General features: G+C 41.6%; 1 protein-coding gene across 1 annotated transcript in view; it reads right to left on the bottom strand.

Moving 5' to 3' along the window:
• Positions 1–12,311, bottom strand: part of nr3c2 (nuclear receptor subfamily 3, group C, member 2) — an 82,870-nt gene that overhangs the window by 24,096 nt on the left and 46,463 nt on the right. The window contains exon 3 of the mRNA XM_061679417.1: positions 6,526–6,653. Coding sequence (XP_061535401.1) covers positions 6,526–6,653 — 128 coding nt within the window. The remainder of the gene's footprint in view (positions 1–6,525; positions 6,654–12,311) is intronic.

Genomic DNA, 12,311 nt, shown 5'->3' with positions numbered 1-12,311 from the left:
GACCTCAGTTGGGGCTAAGGGTGTCATTATACTTTATCTCATCAAAATCATTATATTTGGCATGATATCAAAATCTGACGAAAACCACAATTTCTATAAAAATAAGTATCCAGAAGAAGTAGTGATTGCCATATAAATCTCCCAGATTTGATTGCACCCATAAAACTTTATATCACTCTCCTGCAAAATGACAAAAAAAAGGAATTATCCCACTCTAGTTTTCAGTGGCTCATTATCTTTGGAATAATCCGTTGACTCCTAAATAACTACCTAAAACATTGGTAGTCTACATCTTCGCTCAGTGCAAACAAACAGACTCGGAAATGCACGATGCCGGTCATAAAACGCAACGGGAAACAGGAAGTAGAAACCTGCCAAAATAAAGCAGTACTGTTATCCATGTACTTTTCAATGTACAGTGTTAGTCGATTAGAAGAGTCTGGATGGAGCAGGCCGGCGTGACAGTGATGCTAACGCGCCTCATGTTGGGCCCTCAGCTACAACCAGTGGGCTCCCTCCCTTTTCCTCATCCTTCTCTTCCATCTATCCATCCATTCCTTGCTTATTCTTGAGACCGAGCGCCATACGCCTACACACTCACGCACGTACACACACATACGTAGTCCATGCCGCTCCACTTGGCAATTTTGGAAAAAAAAAAAAAACACACACACTGCAATCGTTGTATCTGGCCTGCCCAACACACACACACAAACAAGCACGGAGACCCCTGTGAGCTCAGTGCATGACCTCGCTCTACATACTGTGCAACTGTGCAAATTCTGCGCGTGTGTGTGTGTGTGTGTGTGTGCGCCAAAAGCCAAGGAGGCGAGCTGCAGGAGGAGAGGCAGCAGCTGTAGCCCTGCTTCACTATTTCTGGCAAAGTCACATGACCGTTACATAAGCCCATTTTTCCCGCTCTAAAAAGCAGTAAACTGCGACACAGGAAACTCATAGCAGGCAGCAGCAGCCAGTGGACTCAAGACCCTACCCCCCACCACCACCACCTCACATGCACAACACAAACACACACACACACACACACACACACCCCATTGCATCTCTTGACCATTGGTCTCGTTCCCGTGAGTTGGGTCAATGATTGTCAAGTTGTCACATGGGCCAGTAAATGCACTTGTGTTCGGCCAGTGTCAGATATATGCTATAATTCCTGGAATGTCAGTTCGCATTCATGTATATGGGACATTTTTGTATCATTCGATTCATAACGGAAAATAAACCTTTATGTATAAATATCTCCTATGTTGTTATAGCCATGCTTGAAGTCCTATTTTCAAAAACGTTATGCATGATTTAAAATTTTAGGTTGTAATTGTAAAGACAATCAAGTAATAAATACACTAATGTCATGGCCCTCCAATGTAAATGTGATCAGAACAACAATATTTCTTAAACAGTTGTATGCAACTGTCCTGACACTTTCGCAAATTCATGCATGTGTCAGAAATAACACCATTTATTTTACTGTCTGCTATTGTGTGAATGCAAAATGGCTGCCTCATCCTGGCACTTCAGATCACAGATCCCTCTTGGCGTATTGCAATGAGGCTCTCTCCGGAAACATTAACGGTAAAGACAGCTTGAGTGAATTCGAAGGGAAGCAAGAAAAGGGAACTCTGAGAACACACAAAAAAATGCATTTGCATTAGTTTTCATGAAAATGGCATATTAAGCAATAGGGGGAAAAAAATCCTACATATCAAAAAATGTAATTAGCATCTTCAGAAAACATGTTGAAAATCACGAATTTTCATTTGGCATTAAAAGTGTGACAAATAGAACTTTAGGACATATTTTTGCATTAGAAACAATTATTACCTTTTAAATGATTAACACTTCCAATAATTCAAATACTTATTACTCAGTAAAATCATTTGATTTGGGGAAAAATGTCAGGAAAAGCACACCAGAATATCTGAACTTTATTTTAATCAAAAAAAGCACAGAATATTATTTTATTATACAAAATAATAGGTAATTCTAAAAATGTAAATTCTAATTTATTTATTGTCCATATTACATATTTTATTCAAATTAATATTGATACATACGTTTTATTATTACAGTATGCAGTATTTCTTTAGTTTTATTATTTATTCATGTACATTTTGAAAAAAGGAAACATCTGGATTTTTTTTTATTTCTAAAACAATTTTATGCATATATTTATCATATTAAAACTGTTAAATATTGGAAGATATGTATTTTTCGTTCTTTGTGAGTTTGACTGTCATGTATTTTTTTTGTTTTTATTACTACTTATTTTTGTTTATGTACACAGAAAATATATCCCAACTTTATTTATTAGTTTTTTTGTTTGTTTGTTTTTTTATGTAATGTCGCGCTTGGTCATTTGCCAACTATGGTGTATTAGGGCTTTCTGTTACATCATTCAGCAAGGGAAACTCTCTCTTAACACACACACACACACAGAGACTTTTTTGAACTAAAGCCAAGCTGACATTTTATTTTTAAAGACATAGTAACATTTAAACCTCGAAGAAACAGCAAGGGGCTGCCCCGACGCTTCAGTACAGCTGCTTGTGTAACAGTCATCAGTTGACATCCATGTGCTAAAATCTGTCATCATGATGATGGATTTACGCCATTTAATCATCCATTCATTCAGAAGAAAAGGCTTTTAACAATCCCATGATGGTCGCACATTAGCAATTGGAGCAAACAAGCCTGAGTGATGGAATTTCCTCCTCTTCTTTTTCCTCTTCTACTGTGAAATTTTGCATATAAAGTCACATGACACATCCACATTCCTCCATCAGATTGACAGAGGAATTCAAATACAGTATCTTTTATCATTGTGTATTTTTTCTTTGTTTAAATTCCTGTATTTTTATTTACATGTTTTATTCAAACTCTTCATTTAGACACAAGTAGTGCTTTGCCAGCCCTATGTGGCATCCATCATAAACCGTTTTGTGGGGTGTTGTCAATGACTTGTGGATTTTTTCTATTCATGGTAGGGTTTGATCATTTTTTATTTTATTTTTTTTAAATAAAAACAATTTTAGGCTGTAAAATTAGTCGAGGCAGTTGGAAAACTATTCAAATATGTTGATTGTGATATGTGTTCAGTGCTTGTACCTAACAAATGTTTTTTTTCTAGCCATTTAGCTTGTTAGCGTAGCTTCTTTAATGTCTCCCTACAGGGGGAGCCCTAGAGCGGAACACATGCATGCATACAGTATTGTATGTTTTCTAGGCTGCATTAGACAGAGCTTGCGTTCTCTAAGCTAAATACCTTTCGACAATGTGGGTCTCACGCACACACATGCTTACAGCAGCGTTATTCCTGCACACACACACGCACACTTGTGTGAGCGTCTGGATCCTTTGCGATTGCGATTTGTATGTTGCTAGACGTGTTGGCGAGGTGGCTGCATTCCAGCTGTTTGTTACATAACCCACCCTCTCTCTCTCTTGCTCACACACACACACACACAAACAACCTGAGCCATTCAGTTCTGTGGGAGGCCCCGTCCCGAGCTGGGAAAAAAAAAAGCGTTTGGACGCCCCGAGAGCGCAAGCCGGCGTCCTGGCGTGACCCCTCTTGTACGCCAGTGGGAGACGTTAAGCGGACTGGCAAAGCGCTGTCTTTTTAGCAAGGCAGCGGGCTGCTGCCGTTAGTAAATCTTTGCGCTTCAATAAGAGAGGCTGGCAAAAACAAGTGAAGCAAGCTAAAAGGGGAATATTATTACTGAGCGCCAACGCGCCAAGCCGCTGATGACATGTGAATAATGCGCTGGCGTCCCAACGCCGGTGCACTGCGCCGCGTGGAGCTGTTTATTGGGCGCAGCTGTTCTTTATTAAAGAATAAAAAACTCAAACAGAGGACCGCGTGCCCGTTTCAGCAGTTTGTTAGCGATGGCGATGCGATTTTAAACTCGTGTTACGCTGCGAACGAAAGAAATTGCCATATAAGGAAGCAAATTTAAGATGGAATTTGGCTAAAATGGATAACTTTCTGTTTGATTTCGACATTGGTTTTTGAGACCAATTGGTCGTGCCTCCTCTTGTGATAGAAATGTTCACCCAATTTCATTAATCAGTGAAACTGGTGAGATGCATTATTTTTATTTTTTTAACTTTTGAGGCCCTTTTTCATGGAATGCACTCCAAATAGTTCTGCTTCAAACCAAAATGGCCAACTTCCTATTTAATTTCAGGCTTGGGCCCTTGAGACTTTGATGGTGATGTCCACCGAATTTCAGGTTGATCAGTAAAACTGGTGACGGGGATTTTTTTATTTTATTCCCCCCCCCCCCATCTTTACTGGCCCCTTTTTCATGGAAATTCACTTTGGCCGAATTCAGCTTGACAAAGGGGGCTTTCTTTTTTTTATTGTTTTTTTATTTATTTATTTATTTTTAATAAATGCTTCTTTTGGTCCAGCTTACCACCACACTGCAAGTGCGAACGCAACTTTAGTCGTCTAATAAGATCCCAAAACAGGACCCTACAAAGTCAGCGGATTGTAACCCATGAATGCTAATTACTTTTGCTGTTATGAGCCAGCCCAAATGTTGCATCCCCTCCAGGCAGGATGCGCCGCAAGAAATCAAAATGAGGGTCAGACTCTGTTTTTTTTTCCCTTGTACAGATGCCCACTCTCTGCTGTTGATCTCCATTACCCACTCAGAGAAGGAAATAGTGCAATAAATGGAGGGGGGTGGGGGGTTCATGGTGCTGACGCATAGTTTGCCATCCCTCTCAATTCCCTTCGTCTCGTTATCTGTCTGACTTTTTCTTTGTCCTTCCTCTTTGCTGTATCGCTGTCCTCTGTCTCGCCTCGCCTCATTGCATCCCTTCTTCTCTCTTTACACTTCGGAGTGGAGATGACGGGAGGGGTCAGGCGAGTTGCGTATGCTCTCACCCTTGGCGCCATTGCCGGTCGCCCTCATTAGGCCTCCGCGGCCCGCGGCGGGTGATTTGTTCGGTCGAGAAACTCCGACCCATCCTTTTGTTGTTGTGGTTTTTGAACAGACGAAACACGGGGTGAGATCGAGGATAATGCAAGACGTCAAGTCAGTTTCCCTAGCGACAGTGTTTAAACATCATCAGGCTTAAATCGGCATTTGATTTGGAAAGAGCGCAATTCCTCTTGTCGAAATTGTCAGGAAAACAGCCAGAGGCGCACAAGGCGGGCGACAGAAACAGCAAGTCTGCTTTTCAGTCATCAAATGAGCAAATAACCAAATAAATGCGAAGATAACGATTTTCACAGCAAATTATTAGTTTTTGTTTGACGCCATGCTCTGCCTACATTATATAGCGTAAGCAAAAAAAAAAAAAAAAAAAGCTTTGTAATTTAGCGTCACCCATCTATCTAGTAAACTTTCTTCCGACAGGCGAATCTTGTAAGAATTCGTCAAAGTAAGAGCCCTGAAATCGACCCAAAATGGCCGCCGCCTTGTTCAATTTCGCACATGGGTCATTGAGACATTTTTGAACATCCTTTTACGATAGATGTGTACACCCAGTTTTGTGCTGATTGTTGACACTTGCGATGCAGGCTATTTTTTGTTTCTCACTTTCCATAACCATTTTCAATGGAATTTGTCCCCAAAATGGCTGGTGTCCGTTTTTTTTAAAAAATTTTAAAGGTCCCATATTTTGGCTATTTAGACCTTCATAGAGTGACCCTCTAACATGGAAATAGTATAAAAATGGCGATTCCATTTAAAAAAACACTGAGTTTGTCATGTGTGTCCAGAAAAGGCCCCTGTGACAGCTACTTCTGTTTGACCCAGTTTTGTATCCACGTTGTCCATATTTGGCTAACACCGCCCCCTTTCCGCTAATTAGTTGTCTGTGTGCAGAAGACCCACTTGTGAGAGCACACATTTGTTACGTTTGTTAGCAGAGAGGGGAGCCAGAGATCTTTGCTAGTGACGTAGATAAGCTTGAGAAATTCGAATGAGCTGATTTCAGGCCTCTCAGCAAAAAAACAAAAAAACATCTGGGACTCAGGAATGCATTGACCATTTGAATTCATATTTCACATCTTTACTGAGACACCATAGAGACAATATTACATCCCAAATACTAGAAAAAGTTGGTTTGTCAAATTACGGGGCCTTTAACTTTCCAGGCTCTTTTTCCAGGAATCCCTTACCCCCAACCCCCACAAAATGGCTGCTTCCCACCAAAATGGCTAAGTTCCTGTTCAGTTTCACACATGAGTCCTTGAGACCTTTTCATGCGCTCTGTTATGATAGACATGTACACTAAGTGTGTGTCGATCGGTGAAGCGGGTGACGGGGGCAATTTTTTCCATAACTTTCCAGACTTCTCCAAAAATGAAAACACGGACATTTATCGTCAGTAAAAGCACCATGCTTGGTGGTGAATAAACTATATCAATGTGGAGTTATCATACCAAACCGACACGCCGCAAGTAATCTCGTGCACCCCCTGTTTCAATATCACGACAAGAGTTGGCGCACCGCCGCTCTCTCTTTCTATAATACGAGTTCAGCGTCCTACCTTCCACGGCTCTTTTGAAGAAGACCTTGCAGCTGCCACACGTCACCACGCCGTAGTGGCAGCCCGACGCTTCGTCCCCGCACACTAGGCACACCTTGGCCGTCGACGAAGGTTGCCTGAGCGGGGAGCTGCAAGGACACAACACAAATATGAGACATTGGTGAGGCACCAACAGTATTCGTGCCACGTTCAAAATCACTGTACTAAACACCAGCCGCTACCCGACCAGGCAGCTTGTGCAGTGATCTTACTCAGCCTCAAGTTGATCACAAATGATTGAAAGATGGAAGGAGGCTTAGGGAGAGCATTCATACAAAAAAGAAGAAAAAAAACAGTTACTGCTAATATTAGCCACCGTTAGACGACAAGGCAGCTTCTAAACTCAGCGTTGCGTATGAACCATTCACTCAAATTTAACACCAATTAGCAGACGCCACCTGACAAGCAACGCGTACAGCATTGTTGCTCGACCTGAACAAGCTTGACAAGGGAACCATACTTCGCATGTGACAGTAATTGTACCAAGTTAGTTAGTGATCGTAGTCTCTGGTTTCTTGAACAAGACTCGAAACACAAGGCAGGTTCATTTATTAGGAATTTGGAATTTTACACAAGACAGCTCATGTTGCACAGCCACGAGAAGTAAAGAGAGACTATTTCCCATCCTCAATTCCATTTATGCTCACAATAATTAGTGCCAATGCTCAAATGTAACCGATTTAACAGACCACTTGTCCCTTTCATTCCAGGCCAGGCACCAAACAAAGTTCCAACTAAACGCCAGCCGCTACCTGACCAGACAGCTTGTAGATCATTGTTGCTAGGCCTCGCGCATCCAAGTTACCGCTACCCGGTCAGGCAGCTTCTAATCCAAAAGGGGCATAAAAACTGTGGGTTTATGCTGTGAAGCTGCGATGAATGCACACCCCAAAAAAGTCAAAAAACTTAACAACTTAAGCAATACTATACACCACGACATTTCTGAACATAGGTGCTATTCAATGGACAGTGACGGTATTCATACCATATCAAAAAGCCCCAAACTAAACACCAGCTGCTACCTGACCAGCCAGCTCTCGCAGTGATGTTGGTACTCCTCAAGTTGATCACAAATGATAGACAAATTGAAGGAATGGAGAAGGAGAAGAATATACAAGTCATTCAATGTTTGATGAATGTGCACCAAATGAAAACTGAACACCAGCTGCAACCCAACTAGGCAGCTTGTGGTAAAAAAATATATATATATATTCATTTTACCCTAAAAGTTGCAAAAGTAAAAAAAAAAAAAAAAAAAAAAAAGTATAGTCACAGTCTTTTTCAGGTGTTTTCTGGTTTGAAAGTGTTTTGCCTAGTGCCCTATAAAGGGATAATCTAATAACCCACACACATTTTTTCACACACACACACACACACACACAGACGATGTAGATGGGTACACGGTGAGAACACCTTGTATCAAAACACCCAAAGTGGCCTCAGCTTCCCTCTTCTTTTCTGTACTAATTGCCTCTCTGCCATCTGAATCAATGAGATGCAAGGTGATTGTCTGGTTAACATTCTCCTTCCATCCTTCATCAAAGCAGCTGCCAACCTCTCTCTCTTTCTCTCTCTCTCTCTCGCTCGCTCACATTTCCTCCGAGCGAGGAAGGACTCCGCCGTCGGCGGCACACTCGGATGCAATCAGGAGCGCTGATCTAATTCTCCCTCATCCATCTACACACACATTCAATTTGTTAGGACGCTTAGAGGAGTCTCTGGTGAGGTGTTTGTCTGACTCCCTGGCACTGGGCCACGTCATTTCCTCTAATGTGTGTGTGTGTGCAAATCTAATCCATGTCCAGACATGTTTTTCAGCATTTTAATCAACAGAACATACATGCGAGCATACGCCGGACCTTATCACACTGTCGCGGGCGTTGACATCGCGATCAATCGCTCTGCGCTGTGACGAAAGGTTAAAAAAAAAAAGAAAAGAAAAACACACATGCGTCCCGACTAACATTAGCAGCCAGCCAGCCAGCCTGCCGGTCCAGTAGCAAGGTGACTTCCCCTCCCCCAGAGGAATATATAGGTCACTCACTGTGCGCTTACGAAAGCAGAGCTGACAGGTCAGGCTGCAGTGACTGTGCACAAATAAAAGCCCCTAACTAAACACCAGCCGCTACCTGACCAGGCAGCTGGTGCAGCGATGTTGCTCGAACTGAAATTGATCAAAATTATATAAGGCTGGAAGCAGGATAAGAAATGATTCATAAACAAACAAAACAAAAACAACAACAACAAAAACATCCCAGTTACTGCTTGCATTAGATAGAATTTGTTCCCGCTACCCAACTAGGCAGCTGCTACCCCTAGAGGAGCGTGTAGCCATGATGCTGGACCTCAACTTGATTGCAAAAATGTGGGGAAAAAAACTGGAGGGGACCTTATATTGTCTTTAAAATACTGCACATAGAATTAAAAACAAATATGAATACAGCATCAGCAAAGAATAATTATAATTACAGGTCCCCTTCCATCAAAAGCAATGTTTTTTTCCTACGGTTTATGCAAATTTAAGTTTGACGTCTATCTACGCCACTATCTAGCTGACATCTACCCCACCCCAGAGATTGCTATGAATGCCTGGCCCGGCCATTGAGATATCGCCAACAGTCAATCAAAGCGAAGCTGTTTTCCATCTTTACATGGAGAAGATGAGCTATGCAGTCAGGGAAAAGCTTATTTACATGTCGCATATTCATGAATAATCCGTCCGACCAAGTAGAATAGCTCGAAAAAGGACTTTCTGGCCATTTTCAATCCAAATTATCTTGTAAACCTGATTTAAAAAGAGACATCAAAGATTATGCCCAAAAAAAAAAAAAAAAAAAAAAAATTGATGTAAGGGAACCTTTAAAGAAACAGAATTTAACAAACAAACAAACAAAAAAAAACCACACAAATTTCACAATGCACAAATGGAAAAACAAAACTGAAGGGGTTTCCCAGTGCGCTTACCTTCTTTTGTGTTCAGGATTTGATTGTTAAATAAATTTAGTGTTGCCTTCCTTCATGCAAAATTCCTCTATAATGTCCTTGTATGATATATGCTGCCCTCTGTTACGTTAATCTATTTCTCCTACCCACCTTGCATCTCTTCTACAGAGGGCGACTCCATAAGAGGGTGCAAATTCTCCATGGAAACCCCTAAAATTGATACAATTACCCAATAGAAAACCTTTTTTTTTTTTAACATTTTGGGGAACGCCCGCCGCCCATACACCCCACCACCAAGCCATGCTGCCCTGTGCGGCAGCACGTTATAATGCACATGCCAGAAACCGCCACAGGAGGAAAGAGCCGAGACTCGAATCGCCGAACTGCGAGGCAAATTATCCTCTTTGTCATCTCACATATGATGAAAAATGCCCTGCAATATTGTGAACCAGAACCATGATCTTTTTATCCTGATCCTGCCTCGTCTTGTCTGTATTTCTGAGGACACTTTTTGCTGAATGGGACCGACTACACAGATCAAAAGGTCTCATTCTTCGCTCCGCCGTTTGCTTTCCTCCCCTGTTTTCCCTTCCCCGTACTTTATTTTCTTCCTTCTCCTGCAGAAGGCCCAGGGCGGCCGCTTCATTGTTTTTTGCGTCCTTTCATCTCTTAAAGATAACACACAAAGAGAGCTAACTGGTGTAGCTGATGTTTATTTCCCCCGACCGGCGCGAGTACACAAGGCCCCCAGTTTGCTGTTGCTTCTCAGACCGGCGGGGCTGATTACACGCAGTATAATAATAGAACCAAAACTGTAACACAAAGATGTTTGGGCCGCGACTTATCCTCGAGCTTTTCCTCAAGTAATCTGCACGCTGGGTGAAAAAACAACAACAACAAAAAAGTATTGCAGTAGGGAAGTCCCAACAGTGATTCACATCCCAGCTTCCACTCAAAGCCACTCTATCATGGACAGTACAGTAACTTCAAGCGTGGCAACATGGCTGCACGAGTTGCCTCGCAATGTCGCGGATGGTTGCTGGTGTTTAGTTTGGGGGCTGGTTTTTTACTTTGTTATTATTTTTTGGTCATTGCAAACTTGCCTGTTCTACACTGTCCTATATACATAATGACCTAGACACTTCTCCGGGGAATAGAATAGAAGTCAGGTAGCGGTGGCTAACATCAGCAGCAGTTGGTGCGAAGGCCCTCTTGAACTTGCCGTTTGCTGTTTATTCAAGGACAAATTAATCACCTTGTTAGAGGCCTCAACTCGCCTGAAAACTCACACATTTTTGTAAGTGCATGTATCCTGGTGAAAATGTACTGTATGTATTTTAGGGGTCCTGAACACAACCCCCTAAAACTTAGTAGCACCCACTGACAAGTTACAAAAAATTAGCCCCTGACACCAGTTTTGTGGATTGATGTAAAATCAATCCACAAAACTGGTGTCAGGGGCAAATTTTGGGGGCTGGGGGTGGGGATCGGATAACTCTGCTGAGTCGCCTTCAAAAATAAGTCAACACAAAATTTCTGCCTCGAAGCTCCGCTGGGACCATTTATTAAAAAAAAAAAAAAAAAAAAAAAAGTTCGACCCGGAACCATTTTTTTGCCGCCGGAACCCATGTTTCACACAGAAATTTATTGCAGACGGCCGTACACAGCGTTTGGCCAATGATAAACTTTGCCAAAAATGACAAAGGACCGTCTGTAAGTGATTTTTTTTCAACTGTTAGTTGTGTAGTGTACATATAACATGCTAAGTATCAGTGAGCTGAATGATGTGTTTTTTGACCTAAAATGGTATTTGCTAACGCGTAAATGCTAATCGCGATTGCTAACCATTTAGCATTTTAGCACTTTTGCATGCCAAATTTATACCATACCCTCAGTACCAACATATGCAGTTATTATTCCATCAATAATCAAAAGGAGAATCGAATTCTAAAAAGATTCAATAGTGACAGCCCTAATTGGAAGCAGCCATTTCTGGGCAAATTCTATGAAAAAGTGGCATGGAAATTTGCTGTCACCAGGTTTGTTGAAACGAAATTGAATGGATATTTCTCTCGTAATAGGATGCACATAAACATCTCCAAGACCCGTGTGTGAAATTTAACACGTCAGCCAAAACTCAGCAAAAGATTTGCCCCCGACACCAGTTTCACCGATCATAAAAAGACACACGAAAAGTGAAAGACCAATTTGTGAAATTGAACAGGAATTTGGCCATTTGGGTTTGATGTAGCCATTTTGGGGGTGAATTCAAAGAACAAGGTGCCTTGAAAGTTGGGATAAAATTAAAACTGACTCCAGTTTGACCAATGGACATGAAATTGGGTGGGGCAAAAAGTCTCAAGGACCCATTTTCGAAACATTTTGGTTCGAACCAGTCATTTTAGGAGCCAATTGCATGAAAGAGGAGCCTGGAAAGTTTTATTTTTTTTTATTTTTTTAAATTTCCCCACGAAACTAGTTTCACCGATCAACATGATATTGGGTGGACATGTCCAGCATAAAAGAACACACAAGTAAGTCTCAAGTACCAATTAGTGAAATTGAACAGAAGTTGGACATTTGGGTTTGAAGCAGCCATTTTGGTTGGCGTATTGAATGAGAGTTTGGCCGATCAACACAAAATTTGGTAGGAATGTCTATAATAACAGCACACACAAAAGAGTCTCAAGAACCTACACGTGAAATAGAACATGAAAGTGGACATTTTGGTTTGAACCAGCCATTTTGGGAGGGAATTTCATGGGGGAAAAAAAGGGGCCTGGAAAGATTTTAAACATTTACTC

This window comes from Phycodurus eques, chromosome 6, assembly GCF_024500275.1.
Source record: "Phycodurus eques isolate BA_2022a chromosome 6, UOR_Pequ_1.1, whole genome shotgun sequence".
Taxonomy (NCBI): Eukaryota; Metazoa; Chordata; class Actinopteri; order Syngnathiformes; family Syngnathidae; genus Phycodurus; species Phycodurus eques.
This window is presented reverse-complemented; position numbering and strand designations above follow the sequence as displayed.